Source organism: Camelina sativa, chromosome 6, assembly GCF_000633955.1.
Source record: "Camelina sativa cultivar DH55 chromosome 6, Cs, whole genome shotgun sequence".
In the NCBI taxonomy this organism is placed as follows: domain Eukaryota; kingdom Viridiplantae; phylum Streptophyta; class Magnoliopsida; order Brassicales; family Brassicaceae; genus Camelina; species Camelina sativa.
The window spans coordinates 7,014,573-7,036,736 of NC_025690.1; the positions used below are offsets into that span (position 1 = coordinate 7,014,573).

General features: G+C 34.8%; 2 protein-coding genes across 2 annotated transcripts; one reads left to right on the forward strand and one right to left on the reverse strand.

The window, feature by feature from the left end:
• Positions 878 to 2,228, forward strand: LOC104790592. The gene is made up of 3 exons (XM_010516368.1): positions 878 to 970; positions 1,427 to 1,515; positions 1,940 to 2,228. Exons 1-3 carry the CDS (start codon positions 947 to 949, stop codon positions 2,088 to 2,090), a joined length of 264 nt encoding a protein of 87 aa, XP_010514670.1. The 5' UTR covers positions 878 to 946; the 3' UTR covers positions 2,091 to 2,228.
• Positions 7,411 to 12,176, reverse strand: LOC104698770 (probable mediator of RNA polymerase II transcription subunit 15c). The gene is given in 14 exon segments (XM_019246291.1): positions 7,411 to 7,597; positions 7,708 to 7,772; positions 7,844 to 7,932; positions 8,039 to 8,203; positions 8,298 to 8,612; positions 8,717 to 9,727; positions 9,830 to 9,904; positions 10,020 to 10,075; positions 11,004 to 11,058; positions 11,061 to 11,170; positions 11,208 to 11,233; positions 11,364 to 11,410; positions 11,500 to 11,596; positions 12,064 to 12,176. Coding segments are annotated over 14 exon segments (2,340 nt in total). The 3' UTR covers positions 7,411 to 7,481.

Consider the following 22,164-nt stretch of genomic DNA (forward strand, 5'->3'; position numbering starts at 1 on the left):
ATTTCCGGTTCAGTTACCGATCCAGTTTTAAAAACATTGCTTTTCATACTAGTTTTTTTTTCTTCTAGTTTGAATTCTCTGCAACTCACACCACAAATCTTTAAAATCAAGGTAACTTTATTGAAACCAATTGTTTTTATAATAAAAGATGTTTGATCAGTCCATCTTTTGGTAATCAATTTGGTGTTCATTTTTTTCCTAGTGTACGTAATGGAAAAAAATATTTTATTGGTAATGGTTAGTTTGTTACACTTTGAGTTTATTACTTTAAAAAAGAATATTACGATTATTGAAATATTTTATTTAGTGTAACCAATTATATCATAGTTGTAATCATTGAAAAAAAATAGAAAACATATTCTTACCTATTATTTATAAAAATATTATCAAAATCAATTGAACCCGGTTAACTCCGGTCGAACCATATTGACTCATGACCCAGAAAATTTCCGGTTCAGTTACCGGTCCGGTTTTAAAAACATTCCTTCAAACCTAAATATGTTGTCTTCTATATAATTTACGTTTTATATATCTGTTTTTTTTTTGGGTAGATTTATTACTTCTAATTTAAACAAGCTAAGCACAAGAAGAGAATATTGTGCAACGTGTTTTTATTAAATATGCTTCACTTATAAAATAGCAAATACTATATAGTACTTCATACTAAATTCAAATAAAAATTACTTCATACCAAGAATTGATATTAGAAATTAAACCAATAAGCCTAATTAGCAATATGATCAGCCCACAGGAACAAGTCCGTGGGTTTTGACATTTCAATTATGAGGGCATGGACTTCTCTAATAGCATGTCAAATCTCTTCTACACTATATATACCACCATCTACACATAACCAAACTATATATTAAGAAAAAAATTCCACAAAGTTGACAGTAAAACAAGTTCATATTGATTATTATCAACAGAGAAGAAAGGATCAGCTGAAATGGGACGTTGGGTGAGACCTGAGGTAAGGAAAATATATGATTCGTGTCAACAAGTAGACATAAATAGTTAGGTCCCTCTTAGTAGTACTAGCCTACTAAGTCCGATTGTTCTGTCCATTGTTTTTTTTTTTTTTTTTTTTTTTTTTTNAACTAAAAGGTTTTAATATTTTTGTCTGTTATTTAGGTCTTCAATGTTGTATAAATTTTGAAAGATATATATCAAAAAATTATTTCTATACCAATTAGGATTTAAAAACTAAAAACCAAATCCAAAAACTGAATTAAAAAAAAAAACAGCATCCCCTGATATACTTCTGGAAAAAAAGATAAAAATCCAATTTTTACAACCTTTTGGGACATGATATTTTATAAATATTCTTGTTTAAAATAATAAAAATAAAATATTTATTTCTGGTTTGACACTAAAGGTTATATTAATTTTTATCTTAACTGAAATCCAAAAAAAAAAACCAAAATAGGTTTACCCTCTTCTTGGAGCGATGGGATTTGTGACATCTATGGTTGTGTTTCAACTCACAAGAAACGCATTGTTTAACCCTGACTGCAGGTTAGTCGTCATCAAATCGATTCCAATTATACCATTATTATTTTTGTTAAATGAATATTATTATTTTTTAATGTAAATGAATATATCTTTTGCTTGATATTTTTAAAAAGGGTAAAACCTAACGCATGTTATAAAGATTCGTAATTAACATAGTCATTCAAAAGAGTTGATTCAACGGTCTAAAATGGATAAACATTTTTCTTTTGGTCTCACAATAAACTATTTTTGTTAATCAACTGAGCTACGTACTTATTATTAGTGCACGACAGTAGCCTTATATAACTAATTTAACAGACTTTTAATCAATATTTTTATGTTATTTAAGACTATTTTAACAGACTTTAATAGCCTTATATAACTATTTTAACAGACTTTTAATCAATATTTTAACGTACTAATGTTTTTTTTTGATAAAAAATGACAGAATAAATAAAGCTCATAGAAAAATGGGAATTCTAGAAAATGAAGACGAAGGAGAAAAATATGCACAACACAATCTTCGCAAGTATCTGAGGACCCGCCCACCTCAAGTTATGCCTTCTCTCAACCGTTTCTTCTCTGATGAGGACAATTAAAGTTCAATTACCTTCGTGTTATTTCTTATTGTTAACAATTAAACAAAATTGAACTGTTCTTGGAAATGGTTTGATATGTATCGTGATAATTTTCGGATCCTTGTTTATATATATATATATATATTTTTTTGAATAAAATGTTAAATTTGATTCAAAGAAAAAATAACGTTTGTACAATTAGTGTAACATGTGGGTTAAACAGAGAAAACCAAATAAATTGTGGACTACATGCTTAGATTGTATGGAATTAATATCGAGATGTTAGCCAAAACTGCAGAGCAGCATCGTAGCGTTGATCACCACTCTTGGTTATTGAGAGAATCCGGTCCCTCACTTGTCCATCAATAGATTTGATCAATTGCTCCGCAGTGGTGATAGGTTCTCCATGGCGTCTTCTGTTTCGCTCACGCCATAGAGCATGTACCGTGGCTTGGAAGACATAGCGGACAACAAAGCTCTCCACTCGATCTTTCCAAGAGCTCGATATTGCTGTGATCAACGTTTGCCAGTCCAAAGAGAACCTCGCCGCAAAAATCTTCTTGGCAACATTAGCCCATATACCAGATGTAAAACTGCAGGTGAAACGAAGGTGGTCCCGAGTTTCAAGAGTATGATTGCAGAAAACACATGTCGTGGCCAGACCCCTGTTCCAAAGAAGCATTCTGTCCCCCGTTGAAAGCATGTTCCTTGTCGCCAGCCAGACACAAAAAGAGTACTTTGGCGTTGCGTGGGCAAACCAAACCCCTTTGTGCCAAGAAACCGAAGGTGATATGGATCGAACATGGTTCCAAGTATCCTTGGTAGAGAAGTGTGAACGATATACGTCAGTTTTCCCTTTCCATAATGTCGTATCCTCTGCATTCGTATGTGATCGCAGCTTAGAAGCCAAAATTTCTTTAATGGAGTTCAAATCTGCAGACCGATGCCGTCGAGGCCTACGTTCCCATGCCTCTGCAACTGACATATACTTACTTAACCCCAGGTCAATATATCCTCGTTCCCCCGTGACCTCAATCAGAGGCCCCAAGGAAGACCAGTTGTCAAACCAGATAGAGGTTTGAGTTCCATCATGCACATCAACTCTATAAAAATCTTTGGCAATATCTCGATATTTTAGTAGTTTCCTCCACATCCAGGATCCCAGATGAGATGTCTCTTTAATTGACCAAAACGTTTCCTTACGCAACAGAAAGACCCGACACCACTTAACCCACAAAGATTGCCTCTGAGACAGGAGCCGCCAAATCAACTTCAGGCAACAAACATCATTTGCTTCTTTTAGCGATCTGAGACCTAAACCTCCTTCTATCTTCGGCTTGCAGACCTCCCCCAAGAAATTTTTGCTTTATGCGAAGCTAAAGCAGGACCAAACCAGAGAAAAGCAGAACAAATCTTATCAATCTCTCGAATACACTCTCAAGGAAGTCTGAAGGCGACAAGCCAAAAGTTGCAAATGCTCCTTAAAACAGAACTTATCAAGTTTAGACGACCAACATAGGAGAGGAACCGAGCTGTCCATGAACCGATTTTCTTCTTAAGATGTTCTAGTAACAGATTGTAGTCAGTCGAAGAAAGTCTCTTAGTAACCAGCGGGAGACCAAGATAGCGAATAGGAAGCTGACCAACTCCAAACTGAAAACGAGCCTCAATCTCCTGGCGAGAGGAAGTCGTAACACCCGCTAGATAGACAATAGATTTCTCCATACTAATCCGGAGGCCTGAGCGTTTGGCAAAATGATCAAAAACCTCAAGTATGCCCTCAATAAACCGTATCTTCCCATCAGAGAGAACCATCAAATCATCAGCAAAACTAAGATGAGTTAAGCCAATGGACTTACACTGTGGGTGATAAGCAAATTTACGTGCTCCAGCAGCTCTGTCAAGCATCTTAGATAACACGTCCATGGTTATAACAAACAGATAGGGCGAGAGAGAGCAACCTTGCCTCAGGCCACGAGAACTGCCAAAGAAACCAACCAATTCCCCATTAACCTGAACCAAAAACGAAGCTGTAGTGATACAAAGCATGATCCAGTGAATAAATTCCGCAGGAAACCCCAGCGCTAACAAGACCTTTTCAACAAAAGACCATTGAACAGAGTCAAAAGCTTTTGATATATCGATTTTGATAGCACACCGACTTGAAACAGAGTCTTTATGGTATCCTTTTACCAACTCTGTTGCCAAGAGCAAATTTTCGATTAGTAGCCTATCTTGCACAAAAGCGGACTGATTACCCGCAATAAACTGTGGAAGCACCAGCTTGAGCCTGTTAGCAATGATTTTGGAAATCACTTTGTTTATCACATTACAACATGAAATCGGTCTGTAGTCTTTCATCCCCACAGCCTCCAACTTCTTTGGAATAAGAGCCAAGATTGTGGAATTTACTCCTTTTGGTAGAAATCCTTTAACAAAGAAGGATTGAACCGCTATAACAAATTCTGCACCTATGAACTCCCAAGCAGCTCGATAGAACTCAGCAGTGTAACCATCCGGGCCCGGGGATTTATCTCTGGGCATGGAGAACAAAACTTGTTTAATTTCCTCCGCAGAAACAGGACGAACCAGCCTGTCCTTGTCAGCCACAGAACAACGGAATTCTTGAAAGAATCTCTCTGCCTCTGTTTTGATCTCCCCATTGTGTGACGTTACCGTCCCATCAGGCAGTTGTATCTCTCGAATGGAGTTTTGAGCCATCGTAGATAGTACAGCTCGGTGAAAAGTTTTGTTGTTTTGACCTCCTACCTGCAACCAGTGGAGATTGGACTTTTGCTTCAAGAACTTCTCCTCCAATACCGCTATCTTCTCCCACTTGATATAAGCCTTTGTTTCCTCATGCATAGCTTGGGGCGAAGGGGTTGTTTTATTAAGCTCTTGCTTTTGACAAAGCGTAGCATATGCTTCTTTTGCTCTGCGGACCAGATTTCCCAACCTGTCTTTAGCTAATCCTCGAATTAAAGGTTTTAGAGCCTTTAACTTTTTCGTAAAACGAAACATGGAGGAGGTAGACATAAAAACAGGCTCAGTTTGCTTCCAGAAACCTTCAACCAGTGGCTTAAATTCCTCCATGTCAGCAACAGCATGAACAAACTTAAAAGGCTTGCGAATCGTATTGGTGACCCCCGCAGCAGTATTCAGATGTATCCTACACCGCAAATGATCAGAACACCCACCGGCTTCAAAAACGTTATATAACTGCGGAAAAGACTCATACCAAATATCATTCACAAGCACTCGATCCAGTTTTTTCAAAATTAAATCAGCCTCTCTGTTGTTAGACCAAGTATAGAGCGGGCCATGAGAATGCAAATCCGAGAGAGAACAATAGTTGACCACTCGCTGGAAATCCTGCATTCCCGCAGTGAGAACAGGATTGTCAGCTACTCGAGAATGTTCCTCAATGTCCAAAATGTCATTAAAACCACCACAAATAAGCCATGGCTTACTACGGATGATAGGTGAATCAGCATGATCTCGCAACTCTTCCCATAGTTTTGTACGTTCCTGAGCAGAGTTCGACGCATAGACAAAAGAGCAGAAAAACTCATCCTCCAGCTCCTCAAGTTTCACTGAACAGGTGACCAGTTGACCACTCTTATAGAAAGGCGTAAGCCTCACTTTATTACTCCACACCACCCAAATCCGACCTCTCCGATTATATTCATAGTTGGTCAAGACAGACCAATCTTTAAACAACTTAGTACACAACCTCGGTACTTTCCTCTCTCTTACTCTTGTCTCCACCAAACAACCAAACTGAAACCTCTTATCTTCAATCCATTTCTGGATAATGGAATGTTTTATTAATTTTTAAGCCCCGAACATTCCAACAGAATCCAGACATTAATGATTTGTAGTGGTAGTTCTCTTACTCTGATCTCTAGGGGGGATCCTAGAGGATTGAGTAGAAGAATTTGAGAGCACTTTATGAGCTGTCTTTGAATCGCGTGGCAAAGATTGTCTCTGCGGAATGATCTGCTGAGTCACAATCTTTGCTACCGGTTTCTGAGAGGCCTACACTACACCAGAGATCCCACCTATCGGTCCAACCACCGCTGAAGTAAGATCTTGGTGATTAGTAGAGTTCTCCCATGTATCGTCCTGACCACTAAGGACAGAGAACGCATTCTAGAGTATAGAAATCCCCCCATTCTGCAGCTGGTTCTGCTGTTTCCCCGGGCTACGAGAGGTGTGTGGTGGTGTAACCCAGCCCTGATCCTCACCAGTTTTCTCCTCCTGGTCAACACTCACAGTAGATGCCCCAATACTGGGGTTCTGCTGGAGAGTGCTCTGGATCGCAGATGCCACTGCATCCGGCTCTGAAAATACCTCATCAACAATATCGACTGGTAAGCAAGTGTCCAAAAGAGTGTCCATAACTTGATCTTTAACCGGAGAACTAGGCTTGTCTACCGAGAGACCTGCAATTACCGAGCGGATGATGAAACGTGAGCGGACTTGGCCAACCTGCAATGAAGTCTATACAAATGTGGGTTACGTTAAAGGATGTTTCACCATCAATGTTTTCAGAGAAAGGTTTGGAGTTCTTGGCGAGTGCAGTNGAACATGCGTTCAGTTTGTCATACTAGTTCCGAGATATAGTAATCAAAAAAGTATTTTTTAACTTCAATTTTGCACGGTGCCTTTTTGTATCTATACAAAGTGCTTGTGCATTTTCCAAACTCAACTCGTTAAAAAAAAAACTCGAAATGAAAGTATACAAATATATTGTTTATTACGACAGTGAGACACTTTGAAAATACAAATACATAAATAAAACAGTTAAACAATTATATTGTTTCTTATCAATGTAAAAATTATATATGTAGTAAAATATAGTAGGATCTCTTCTTGAAAACTTTAGAAGTTTTACCAACATAGTGTTGGCCCCCTTATTACATGGTCTAGACCCTCCCTCTATCGATATAGAGGCCAAAGGATACTGAACCATCGATCATATAAATTATAATAATAAATTTTATAAGTTTTAGCCATTCAATCTTACTTAAATGTTCATTGATTATGTCTTAATTTAATATAGTTCTTCGGAATGATATAAGTAATTATTTATAAGTTGGATAAGAAAATACAAATATGTAAAACATAAAAAGAAGAAAAAGGTTGGCATTAGAAAATAGAAAATATATATTTAAAAATAGATATTAGGTGAATGTAAAAAGGATTTGTGTCAGTTATGGAACAATTTAGAATAATGTGTTGTTAAAATATGTACAAGAAGAGAACATCTGAACATAGAGCCACTCACTTAGAAACATAATGCACTTACAAAAAAAAAAAAGGTTTCACCTAAGCTTCATGTATGTCTATAGACCTTCTCCGGAACGGTGAGCGAGCGAGTGAGAACACAAAAAAAGAACCATTTGTCCCTCATGAAGCTCTTAGAACATTTTCCCAAGAACCGTACTTGGAGCTGAAAGTGCCTCCACCATGCCGCTCAGCATACTCAACCATTGTCGCTCTCGCACAATCATTCCACCTTTGAGCTANCGATGAGGCAAGGATTATGGTGGAAGTAAATTTAACCAAAACACTTCCATCTGAATATATTATTAGTGGTGAGGAGGAAGGAGAGCTTGACGCAGTAGTTAAGTACTCGTATCCTTGGCTACNTTGAACCTCGATCTGGTTCTTGCGGATAAATCCTCATATTTGTGTAAACTGAAACAAGGGGATAAAAATTTATAAGATAACATACATGTCTTATACATATTTCAACAATTGTTTCTTACCTTGTATCAAAGGTGATGTCCTCGAGAAGTATCGGAGAATTGTATGGGTAGTTCGCTGGAACTAGCAAGCGTAGAGGTTGAATTTGTGACTGCGTACGTGAAACATTTTAAGACATAAATAGCTGAGCAACAAGAGAAAAAAAAAAAGATTGGAAACTAGTAATTAAGAGACTAATTAAGTTTCAAGAGACTTACGATTTTTCCTGACTTGTAATGATCTTTGAATGTGGAACTGAGACCCACAGGAGCATAAGAACATGTGACGATTGTTCCACAAGTATCTTCATCGCATATTTCTACCACTGTCTCTACAAGTCTCCCATTTATTTCTCTGATTTCTTGCAAGAGGGCACAACCAGGCTGCAATATTAGAAAAAATAAAAATAAATATGGACTTAATTTGTTTCTATAGTTCGATAAAACAGAGGAAATATTTAGGTTAAAATATTTTTACCTCATTCTTGTTATCTCTCGAGCAAGATGATGATGTGGAATCAATTTCAGATTCAAGGCTACTAAACTGATTATAACTATCAGTTTGTGATACCATATCTCGAGGTAGTGTGCTCATTAAGCGCTTCAATCTCTTATTTGGATTTTCTTCTTCGTGTGTCGTTAAGTTTCTTGTTTGAAAACTTAAATCCTCGCCTAAACCAGCTTGAGATCTTCCACTGGGGTGGTACGATCCTGCAATCCTGTCGACCATACCAATGATCGAGCTAATCTCACTTACAGATTGTTCCAAGGATCTTGGTGAGGCTGATTGAAACTACAAATGCAACACACATATTAACCAGTTGGTGATTATTAAACTAACGAAGATGGAGACACTAAACTTGAATAAGCTATAGAGTTTATGATTTCTTCACTCACCGCTTTTACTAGTCGATCAATAGGTCGCTCTGTTGTTGCTTGTGTGCCAAGTTTGACAGAAGAATCGTGAGATTGAGCATGTGAAACTGGAGACTCAACAGATGGGGAAACAAAAGGCGAGCAACCAGAAATCAATGAGGTTCCGGTTTGATTAACTGTTGCGGGAAGAATCTGTTGGTCCAGTAACTGAGGAGAAGAGTGGTGTTGTATTTGAGGGGATGAAGCTGATGGTGAAACATAAGACACTGGATTTGTAAGTTGGTGCTGAGTCGATGAAAGGTGTTGATGAAGCAACTGCGCTTTGATGTTGACCCCATGACTCATCCTCACATCATTCATCTCATTCGTCATCTGATGTGAATTATGTGTTTGAAGTTGTTGATTCTCTTGCTGCGGTTGTTGCTGTTGCTGCCTATGAAATAGCGGCTGTTGTGTCTGGCGATGATGGAATTGTTTCTGCTGCTTTGGCTGAAACATACTACTAGGCTGGGCCGAAGTAATATTCGAGTGTACGGTCTGCAGAGTACTTGCAGGATTTTGTTGAAGAGAAGGTAACATGACATTTCCTGAGGAGGCCATCATGTTTCTCTCTTCTCTTGGTTCCAACTTGGGCCTTGTCTGCAATAAATCTGTGTGTGATGTCGACCTAGGGCCAGATACTGAAGACGAGGCTCCATTTTGGTTACTTGACATCAACTGTGACTTCATTGGATCCTTTTCATGAGACTGTGACATATGGACTTGAGGACTTTGGGGTTGCAATGTTGTTTGATGGATCTGAGAAGGTGGAAAATGTCCTTGTTGTTGCTGCATTGGCCTCCGAAGCATGGTGTGATTCTTGGTCAACTTCAATATGTGTTCCTTGTACAGATCAAACTTGTCTTTGTGCTTCTCTGTTATACTGCTCCTTTGAACATTTAAGAAAACCATAGCTTGTTCAACTGACGATTTGAACACCTTTAGCTTTTCAACTGGCTCGGATACCAAATTTTCTGGCGGAAGAGTTTCAATCTGAAAAAATAAATAAATTAAACAAGAGTTAAGAAAAGACAAAAAAAATAAGATCGAATACGTGTCCCGAAAACAAAATAATTAAGTTTATCACTTAAGTACCTGCCATAATTTCTCCTTGAGTCTATGGAGTATTTTACTCAAAATTGGTAGATGCATCTCTTTCATAGCTATCATCTACAAGACATATATATAAAAAATTCATCAACAAAATAATGAAAAGTTTGGAATAAAATGGCTTGGTGTAATAGTTTTAGTATGACAAATGTAGGAACAAGACGAACAATGATACCTTCTGATAGGTCTCCTCCTGCCAGTCACTAGTGGCATTCACTGAATCTTGAGATGCTACAAAATAATTCTTTTGCTATTAAAATCATAGTGAATGATATATATAAGTAACGAAAGAAAACAATATCAACAAATTTGTTAATAAAGGAAACATACTAGATGGATTTGCCAAAGGTGCTCTCTGCGATGGATGTGGATGATTCTGTTGGTTTGCTATTTTTTGGGTTTGGTGTAAGGAACTTGATGCTTGAAACCTTTGGGTATAATTCTGTGAAGAATCCAAATATTGTTGTGAGCTTCTTTTCTGAGGCTGTTGATGCATCGGATATGGCGGTTGGTATTGTTGTGACATCATAGGTTGAGATTGTCCAACTTCTTGACCATGAGTACCCAACAAACTTGATCCAGGCGCATTATAGTTACCAGATTGATGATGCCGTTGTGAGGGCACGCCTGAAGCATTATTAAGGCGTTGTGGGGGCATAGTTTGGAGGGTATTATTTTTATGGGGTGGCTTTTTTTGAGAGCTAGCGACATTGTTCTCTTGGGACGATGATACCCTAAAAGCTCCTTGTTGCTCTTGGATATTTTGTTGTGATGTTGGATGATTCTGATGTGTGTTTGGAACATTCATCAGTTCACTATGTTCCTGGGACAGTAGAACAATCTGCGGTTGAGAACTAGAACGGACTTGCTGTGTCGGAAAATGATGTCCTGGCAGTAATTGAGAGTCTTGTTGGATAGAAGTTTGTTGACCAGAAGATTGAAACAAGGACTGCTGAATAGGTTGTTTTAAAAGACTTTGTAGATGAGGCTGCGGTTGATGCATATGCGGTGGTCGCAAATTCCCATGGCAGGTTTTTTCTTTCAGAAGGTATTGATTCAGTTGATGTTGGTGAGGAAGATGGTGTTGCCTTCCTTGCATCTCTCTTTGAGAACCAGGAACAACATTTACCTGACCTCCTTCACCTATGTGAATGTTTACGTTTTGGGCCATCGAAGCGGTTAGAGGGGCCTGAGTTGGCAAACGAGACGACCCGGGAACGTTGAGATTGCTCGGTGTGTTTTGCGGTAACCCTCTTTGGCTTGTTGGAGTTTGCGTATACGGCAAGGAGGTCGGAAGTGATTGCGCTTGATTCATACCTACTCGAGCTGCTATTCAGATAAACGCATAGAAGTAAAACTATACTAAGTAATTTATTTGTTTCCAAGGCACTAAATTGTATAAATAAGATAATCATCTCTTAAGTATAGAGAAAAACAAAAACACAAAGTAAAATTCTTATGACCTGGAGCTGGAGTATTGGCTCCATTGGCAGAAGAACCTGATTGCACATTTTATAACGTTTTTATTGCATGCATCTTCTCTTTGAGTTTCCGAATATAATCACTCTGAGACATAGCAAAAAAAAAAAAAAGGAATAAGATCTCAAATTCAGATTTCTGAACGTAATAGATGGGAACCATTTATCTTGGAGCACCTTATCTACGGCAATGTTATAAATATTCTCCTCAATTTTGGAAGCAACGTCGCTAACGTCACCTCTCATAGGAAAAAATTCCATCAAAATATCAACTCTACACATATGTAAGAACAAAGATCAGTAACATTTTGAATGATTTTTAAATGGCTAATTCGACTAATAGTCATAAACATTACCAACTTGTCAAAACTTCAATTTTTATCAGCTAAAAACATATAAAATATATCACCAGTATAATGACGTATAAAGATTATGGCACAATTTGAAACGAGCAAAAGGTTGAAGTTAAGTTTTGTCACATCATAAAGGAATTTTAATAAAGTTTTATGCACAACAATCTAACGTTTTAACTGTTACATTGTTAACTGGTGTATATGAAATAATCGTTATCATGTGCAAAGCTAACAAGATCACCACAAAAAGCATGACTAAGATAAACCTTACTCTCTTGCATGAATGAATGTCAATAATCAAATAGGAACGATTGATCAAACAAAATAAACAAGATGTAACAAAAACTCTATTAATAATTTTATAAATCTGTCAAGATAGAAGGCGTACATCTTCGAAAGACACACTTTCCGTAATTGAGGCTCTGATCTCCAATCATTAGCATTATTTGCATCGGAGGCTCCACCAAGTTCATTAGGCTTACAATTAGTATTTTGCTCCATTAAGTTTTGCGCCTCGGAGACGAATGTTTCCTGGATAAGACGTATGTGTTTCAGACCAGAACCCCTGAGACGATCCTTTAAAAATAAGTATACAAAAAAGGATTAGAGAAATCTATCAACTAAGAAACACACAAAAGACAATATCATGCAAGAAAACCATAGAAAAAAATATATATATTTCAATTTGTCATTATCCAAAAATAAGAGATAATTCTAATCCAAGTATCCGATACTCAAACAAATTAAATTTCATAGTTGCTAATACTGAAATTAACCAGTAATCAAATCCCTAGCCTTAACAATGCCAACAACAACAACAAAGACATCATGTAGAATGGTTTTATTTAATGACATTAAACCTAAGTGGCATAAAACCAAACTTATATATTGTCGAGATACCAATGTTTTGCAATAAACCTTAAAACCTCAATTTCAATTTTGACAATACAATCATATACTGTGTTTCTGAAAAGATAAGAACCAAAACCGAAACAAAGAAGTAGACAAAAATTGAAACAGAGATTAGATACACTAATCACATTCACCAAAAAACACCATCAAACATATGATCAAACTTAAGATATAAGAACAATAGATCGCATCACTCAATCAAAACCTTGAATCCGACACCACAAAAAATATTTACAGAGACTAGAAGAAACTCATAGATTGTAAAAGGAGGACCCAAGAAATTGAAGGATTCAGAGGAGAAGAAGATGAAACCTAGGCTTACAAACTCATAGACGGAAAAAAGAAGGAAAACGAGCCGAGAGATTGAAGAAAACTAAACGGAAGAAGACTTACAAAATCATATAAAGAGAGGGGATATATATAGTGTTTCTTTATAATTTATTAAAATCAAATTTACTAGGATTTGGCCCGTTTTGGAGAATATCTGTGAAGGGTGACATGTGTAATAGGACTCAGCCCGTTTTGGGAATAAATCTGGTTTTTTTTTGATAAATTTTAAAAGTTAAGATTTGGACTTTGACAACTAAGTCTAATCTAATCAATGTATTTTTGTTGACAAAAAAAAAAAAAAAAAAAAAAAACTTTGACAACTAAGCAAATAGGTCTCACTTTTTTGTGTGTTTATGAATTTATGATAGTTTGACTAAGAATTAAAACGAGGTTCAATTAGGGAAGGTCTGGGAATTTGAGTACTCGGTTTGGACTTAAATCGATCTTTGTTAGTTTTAGATGTTTTTTGAATGTAAAGTCTTTCCTTTGCCAATTTCCCGAATGACAAAGTCAGTAGGAATCTTTGTTTTGCAGGGCTTTTACTCCTCAAATTCCAACTTATCGAGGATCAAATGGTAATCGCGGATTTAGTAGTGTGGAACAAACAATTTCATACTGCAGTACGGTTCAACTGTGGTAGGTGCAGGATAAATGTAATAGCGGGACAAGTACGATTACTCCAAAATAAGCGGTACAAATTAATGTTTGATTGGTAAAACAATTTGCGGTACGGAATTCATATTATTTTATTAAAAACTAGTATAATTATATATTTTCGTTTTTTGTATTAATAAATAAAAACTTTGATTTCAAAAATTGTTATTATATTAAAAGTTTCAAAAAGAAATTTATTGTTATTAGAAAAAACTGGATTTATTATGTTGATAAAAAGACTGGATTTATTAATGATTATGTATGCATATATACTACTAAAATTACTATTATTTATTACTAGAATGATTTTGTTTTTTAGTACATTCTAAAATGAGAGAGAAAATAGAGAAGTTATTTTTTATTTGTTATTTGCATGTGTATATGTGTATGTAGATAAAAGGATAACTAGTTATTATAATAAAAATCTAAAAAGTATATACATTGGCGTTTTTTTCTTAAAATCCGCTGGGTAAATGGTGTTTCTGTTTGGAAAAGCGGTACAAGGCTTTATCCCTTGGATAAAACCACATCTGCTTCTTCTTTTTTTTTTGAAAAAAACGCAAATTGTAAAAAGTTTGATGATTGGTGTAATGAAAGCGTTATTCACAAAAAAACGCTTTGAAATCCGCTCCTACTAGTTCTCAATCACAGCCTGAAGCTTATTGAAGCACAAAGGTCACATCAATTTTTTATTTGGGTATATTTTATCATTGTTTGGACTTTTTCGGTACTCTTTCGGTTTTGGTTAGTTCAGAAGGTATGAGCAAAATATCTGAATCAAAATATCTAATTCGAACCCGATCCAAAAAGAAAAATTCTTGGGTTCACCCATAGAGGTGAACCACTCTCATTCATCCCCTCTTTATTAACCAATTAAAACATAACAAACCGTCATGTCATGTCATATTTATAAAATAAATCAAAATTAAAATAAAAAAACAAAACAAGTTAAGGAAACCAATCCCGTAGATTTTTTATTAAAGAAATTATGCTGGTTTAGGTTTATAAAATAATGATTAGAGTTTAAATTTTACAATTAAACGAAATCATATGTCGGTTTGGGTTTACAAAAAAGTGGTTAGGGTTTAGTTTTTACAATTAAACACAATTATGTGTCAGTTTGGGTTTACAAAAGAGTGGTTAGAGTTTAGGGTTTAGATTTTACAATTAAATGAAATTATATGTCGGTTTGGGTTTACAAAAGAGTGGTTAGTGTTTAGGGTTTAGATTTTACAATTAAACAAAATTATATGTCGGTTTGGGTTTACAAAAGAGTGGTTAGGGTTTAGATTTTACAATTAAACAAAATTATATGTCGGTTTGGGTTTATAAAATAGTGGTTAGGGTTTATATTTTACAATTAGAAAATTGTATTTTAATTTGGGTTTATAAAAAGATTGATTTGAGTTTAAATGTTATAATTTAAAACTATAATATAATGTTTAATTAGAATGAATCATTATAAAATTAATTGATATACATAATTCATTTTCCAATAATTTGTTTCCTTCACCACCAAGAGGGGGTGAATAAGAATGGTTCACCCCTAGGGGTGAACCCAAGAATTGTCCATCCAAAAAATCTCTATCCAAACTTTTAAAATATACGAACGGTTTAAAATCTTTAAATCCAAAAATCCGAACCTGATTTGAACCCAAATCTGAACGGGTACTCGAATATACCCATCATATTAATATAATAGTATAATATTTATATTTGTAATAACGTAAATGTCCAATTAATTGCTTGAAACCTAATTAATTTATTGATTTAATATTTTGTATTTTCTGAGAAATTTCCTGGACCTAGCTTTTTGATCTTCTAAATTTACAACACTTTTATTTAATATTTTGCATTGTTTTTCTTAGTTTAAATCAACTTGTTTAGCTTAATTATAAAACTCTATAATTTATCGTTTAGACTTGAGTCCTTGTGGCATTCAACCCCTAAGTACTACAGTGACCTCTTAATTTGAGAGAGTAGCTCTAGGGTTTAATTTGAGCATATCAATGACCGCCCATAACGATGTGGACATGGGCTCGCCCACGGACGGACCGCCCAATTGACAACTATAAGAATGGACAAAGAGTACAACGTCTTAAGACAGAGTTGGTGAATTGTGGATTCACGGTTGAGGCATATTATGGGAAGCTTATAAAGTTGTGGACGAGCCTTGCGGATTTTCAACGTACTAAAACAAATGAAGAGATTGCAAAAGAAAGAGAAGAAGATAGGTTGCATCAGTTTTTGATGGGGCTTTATGAGAGTGTTTTTGGTGCTGTGAAGTCTTCTCTTCTGTCACGGGATCCACTTCCTTCACTCGATGAAGCTTACCAGGTTGTTTCACAGGACGAGGAGTCTAAACGGGTTTCGCGGTTCAAGTGGCTTCACGTTTTGCTCCGCCGTCTCAGCTCCGGGATCCTTCTGCCATCTATACGAGCTGTGGTCGGAAAAGACATCTTGCTAAACAAGGTTTTTGACAAGTTATAAGTTTCGTGGGTTCAATTTGTGCTGACAAGAACTTGTTGATTTTTAGAAGGAGCATATGTTCTTTTTACCTCTTGTACAAAACTACAAACTGCAAAGTACAAACTTAACTACTATAATGACAATATTACTTTACGTAATAGTATTAGCCTAATACTTAACCAACGAAACCCATTTATAATTGGGCTTAAGTCAGTTATGCCCAAAGGCCTTTTTCTTTCTTCGTGACTCTTCTACGTACTACCAACACTTCTTTCTCTTCTATGGCTTAAGAATCTTGATTCTTCATGCTGTCATCTTATGAACTTTTTATTCGAAAGCGTGCTTGATAAATATCTCCGTCACAAAATGGTTATGGTTTTGGAGAAGTTGAGTTAGTGTTTCTATCATGCATCTTTGATTTTTCTGCTTTTTAATTTTGTGTCTTTGTGATGTTTTACTATGGTTAAAAATAATATCATTATTCGTTATATATTCTTCCAAAAGCTCAACTTTTTTTTGCCTTACTATGGATTTTTTTTTCTGTATTAACTTTATATTGTTGAAAGAAAGAAATTAAGACACACAAAATAAATTTTGAATCTCAACATACAATGACAATTCTTAATGCTTCAAAATACATTTCAAAAGAAGTCCACTTGGTAGCTCGGTTTTTTTTTTTAAATTAACTCTCTATTTTGTTACGTATTATACCGTTTTTTGTTTTATTATTGGTTTACTAATCAATGTATTACCATTTTCCGATTGATTTCTAATTTATCGTTTGTTAGAATAATCGTGTACACTTACATCATTACAAATTTGATAAACACATATCTTTTTTGGTTTAACATATAATATATATATATATATATATATGTTTTTAGTTAATCACCTATTGTGTTTACGTACAAAGTAAGTGGTTATCTCAAGGAAGACAATACATAATGGAGACGATGGAAAAAGCCGGCTAGTGATCACATCAAGGCATGTTGCTATCAGCCTACAGATCGTACCATAAGGACACAATATATTGATTTGGAATCCTTAAGCCCACGAGGAGGCAACGTGAATTTGGGGCTAACAAATTCACCTTTTTCCTCTTTTGTTCTTTTCACCATCCATTATACACCTATCCATTCTATAAATACCATATATATACTGATATATATATATATATATATATGATAATTGATAAACATATACAATAACATAGACAATACCTCTGTTTTAAAAATCGGCATCCATGGCCAAGTAATCGCCGGAAAAGCGCTCGGCGGCACCCAGCCGCCGCGATTTCACTATATTCGGTCGAAAAAATCGGATCTGTGAAAAACTCACCTTTTTAAAAAGAAATTCAGTCAAAAATCGATAGTTTATGATTAGATCTGTAGATTTTGGGTATAAATATACTGGAAATCGAACAAAAATTGACTAAGAAAACGAAAAAAATCAAGATAGTTCGTGTTTTAGGGTTGTTTGCGCAGTCCAAAGGAAGAAGAAGAAGATAAAATACTTATTCTACCCTCGATTAAAAATGAATGATTAAAAAACTGTGGCTACGTTTCGAACCCAAGACACAGGACACGCTTTCAATCGACATACACCACTGCACTAACGAACTTATCTGTAATTTTTGTCAAAATATGACATATATATCTAATAGAATCAGATATAAGCCCTAAAACTAGTTTCCGATTAATTCCCGTGTAATCTCCGATTAATAGATTAATCGCTAGGTCCATCTCGACCGTCCGACTAGCGCCTAGCGATTTTTAAAACATGGGACAATACCAGAGAAAATAAATTGAAAACACTCAAAATAATAATACTATCTTTACTATTAAATAATTTCTGAAATTGCTTATACTTATCTTTTATTTTGAACAACCACTTATATTTACTTATCGTAGCTCAAAAAGTAATACAATAACCATCTTATCACATGCAACAGATCATGTTATCATCCTGTTATCATCCTGTTATCATACTATACATCTTCATGAACAAGCATAATTAAAGTTGGGAATTTTTTAATATTTTTGGTATGTTGCATCAAAATGTAACCCCACATAAGAGTGTCGATGTGGGGAGGAAAAAGGCATACCACATGGTTGTCCACGGGTGTATGGAGAGTTTGTCTTAGTATCTGCTATTGTTGAATTTGAATGTACAGTAAAAGCTATAAAAGATAAGTAGGTTTGAATCCGCAGTGGGGACTAATTTTTAATTATTGTATTTTGAATAATTATTCTAAAATTATTTGGTTAAGCCTTCTTACTATATAATTTTGTGTGTTAATTTATCATTTTTAATTATTGTATTTTGGATAAATATTCCAAGAACTTCGTATATATGGAGCAAAAAGAACACTAAAAGCATAACATGATTACCATAAAGACATGAGGAAGGACATCAGGAACATTAGTTATATTAAATGTTGTATAATCATAGAGATAGTTTCCTAAGGCTATCTCAAACATTAGACTACATCATAAAAAGCTTTACATATAACAAACACCGATGATCTGATTTAAGAGTTTTATTGCAAGTTCAGTAATATACCAAAGAAGCTTTCTCCAAAGAAAGAGAAAGCTAAGCATGTTACTTGTGTCTTGAATCTTTGATATATACTATCTTCTCAGGATCTGAAATTTCAGTCGTTTCATTTGACACCTGCAATATATAAAAGATTAAATCCCATCAAAAACAGCAACTTGGAACTATCCCTCGATATAATGAGATGAAGAGGTATACTGACATCTTGGGAAAAGCAATAGATGAGATTAATTAATTGTTCTACTAAAGGGATTAAATGAATCAAAAACACATTGATCCGTTTTTCTTTGGCGACAATGTGATTGCTTGCATATGTGTGTGAGATTGGTGAAAGAAAGAGTGAAGGATCTGAAACAGAATTTTTTAAACTAAGTTACTAATACACAACAAAAATAATAATTCTTGGAGATTAGTGATTGCTGTACAAAAGGGACTAAACAAATGAAAAGGCTAACCCGCTAGACGGACTTTGGGTTTAGCTTTTGAGAATAGAAAATTATTGCTTGCTGTTATGAGATTATAATGAGTGTAAAATAGATCTATTTATACTCAAGTTGGTAATCTAGGGTATCCTAGTGATTGAGTGGTGTTAATCTCGAATGGCAAGTACCATATCAAAGATATCTAATTTGTTTAAGATTTTATTATATCAAATTATGTATGATTAATGTTTAGTTACAATTTTTTGGTAATTATAATTTAGGAAATTAGTTAATAGTCGAAGATATTCTTTCAAAATTCAATGATTTACGCGAATGGATTTGAGCAGAGATTGACATTTAATCTTATGCCATTAAATCGTCTATTTTTGGATAGTTTTAGATTTTGTTGGTCAATTAATTATAATTAGGTTAATGTTTATTTTGCAGGATATATTCATCTACTACAAGCCCAACATGGGTAACAAAACAATAAAACAATAGTGAGGCCCAACATAATATCAAAATCCAATAAGTTGGATAGGCAGTCGGGTTATAGGCTGAGCAATCGGATAAACACGCGGACCCTACTCTCAAAATCGAATCTGTGATTTTTTTAGTCGGTTTTGCCTTTTCTAATTTCAATAAAGTGTCTCCTTTGTTAATAATTCAGTGGTAATTTGAGTAATTAAATCAGGAATTTTAGACATTTTCGAATTTGTACTTCTCTTTTAATAATAAGAAGATGTTAGAATTGAGATATTTTATTAATTTATTGATAAATTAATAATTTTATAGAGAAATTTAAATAATTTTGTATTAAAAAATCTATAAAAATAATATTTTTTTTTCGTAATACATATTTTGTGTCTTTGTAATAAATATTCTTACAGAACTAATTACACGTAAGAGAAACAAATATTGCATTTAAAAACTTTCATAACTTTTTATGTATTTAGAGTAAACAAAAAAAAAAAATAAAAATATTAGAACTGAGGTCCAACAAAAATGCAAATTCGAAAAAAACCAAATAAAAAGTATCACTTCAGTTTTATTTTACTAAATTTTCTTTTGTATATATTTTATATTAAATAAAAATATGTCATTTTTAATGTATGAATTTTTTTATAATTTATTATATTTAAAAAACCATACGTTTAAATATAGTTTTAAAAAAAAAATTATTGAATTGCTAACTATTCATTGTCACAACTCACGACCATAGAATTTTATTAATTCTGTGAAAAATGAATATGGTGCTAGCTTAATTTTAGGATTTTTGCTATATTAGTTGTGATAAGATTCATGTTTTGTTTTCTTAATCTTATAAGTTCAAGAGATGTTAGAGTGAGAAAAAGCTCTTAGGCATGAAACCCGAGAATTCAAATTACTTCTTGTTTTTCCGTTAGATCAGTTTCTAGATCTGAGCTTCGTCGCGTTGTGGCCTACTTTCCATAGTGGTCGAAATTAACCTATCATGCTGCCTTCTTTTCAGTATATCTTCACTTTGTCGTATTGACTCTCGGCTAGAAGTTTCAGATCTACTTTCGCATATTCTCGAATTGCTTTCATATCCGCCTCCTCTTCAATACAACTGCGAGTTTCCCGAATCAAAGCCCCTGACAGTGATAATTCCATTTTGCTTATCCATCACAAACTCACGCTCATCGGACGGGTTACAAACCCGATGGTGCAGCGAGCATGGTCAGTTGGTCACTGATTCCCTTCTTTACGGACTATTGGAAAACTTCTTCCAAACCGTTGGGAGCAGATCTAGATCATAGGCAATTCCAGTTCCAATTTGCCTCCGAAGAATATCTTCAACTGGTGAAGCGGGTAAATGCTACCATTTCACGGGATATATGGTCGTCTTGCAGAGATGGGAACCCACCATCTCAAAATCTTTTCCTTCAGAGAACATGTTTTGTAGGTCTGGGCATTCAGATATCTGATCGGGTTCGGGTTTGGATTTTTGGATATTCAGATGTTCGAATGTACACATATAAAACCCGATCGGGTATTTTATAGAATCGGGTCGGATGTTTTCAGATTTACCCGAAATCCTAACTTGGCTTCGGATATCCGATACGTTTCGGGTTTTTTTTATCCTAAATTGATAAAAATACCCGAAATTCACTGAAATTAATCGAAACTAAGTTAAAACCCCAAAATCAAAAGTTTTATCATCTTCACTGAAGTTTTAAAGATATAGGATAGTAAAAACAAATGTAAGTTTAAAGTCTTAAAGAGATGAGTAAGTAGAGAAGTCAAAGAACAATCATAAGATATCATCTTCTTCATCCAAACAAATGATGTCGACTTACTTCTGCTCCAAAACATCGAACCCCTCTTCTTCTTTCAAACAACGTCAGGACCTAAAACACTTAGAGAGTTAGAGTTTCAAACTCTGAAAAGGAAATGACAAACAAAGTAAGTCTGACAGATTGTACCTTAATAATCAACATCAAACAGATAGACAAACTAAAAAAAAAAAACAATACCTCTGACAAGCTCATCTTCAAATTCATCTTCTGCAAGAATCTGTGCATTTGTAAGCACAATTTCTTCAAAATTAATATCGTGTTTTAACCATTGTTCAGTACACATCAAAACCTCTACTATGTAGTGTGTAAGACAACTTCTATATGGTTCTATTATCCTTCCACTAGTGCTAAAAGCACTTTCAGAAGCAACAGAAGACACCTGCATAGCAAATAAATCTCTAGCCATCTTAGATAAAATGGGATACCTTTCACTATTGACTTTCCACCAAGAGAGAATACCATACTCAATGCCCACAATCAATTCAGGATTCTCAACTTCTTCTCTCAAATAAGTTTTCAATTCATTAGTTTCTCTAACTCCAATCTTCCTAATCAATGTATCATATTTCTTCTCCATTGGATTATAACCATCAAATTCATCATCTATTGAGTCCAATAATCCATCTGTTTGCCTCACTTCAGTATATTGAGATGATGATTGAGATTGACCAGATGCCTGAGATTTTGATTCAGCATATCTTTCACTATACTCCTTATACATGTCACACATGAAAACCAAAACTGAAACATTCAACCCCTTAGCAGTTGTACTATCTTTCCCATACAGCTCCGCAAAACACAAATTTGCAAACTCCATCTTCTTTC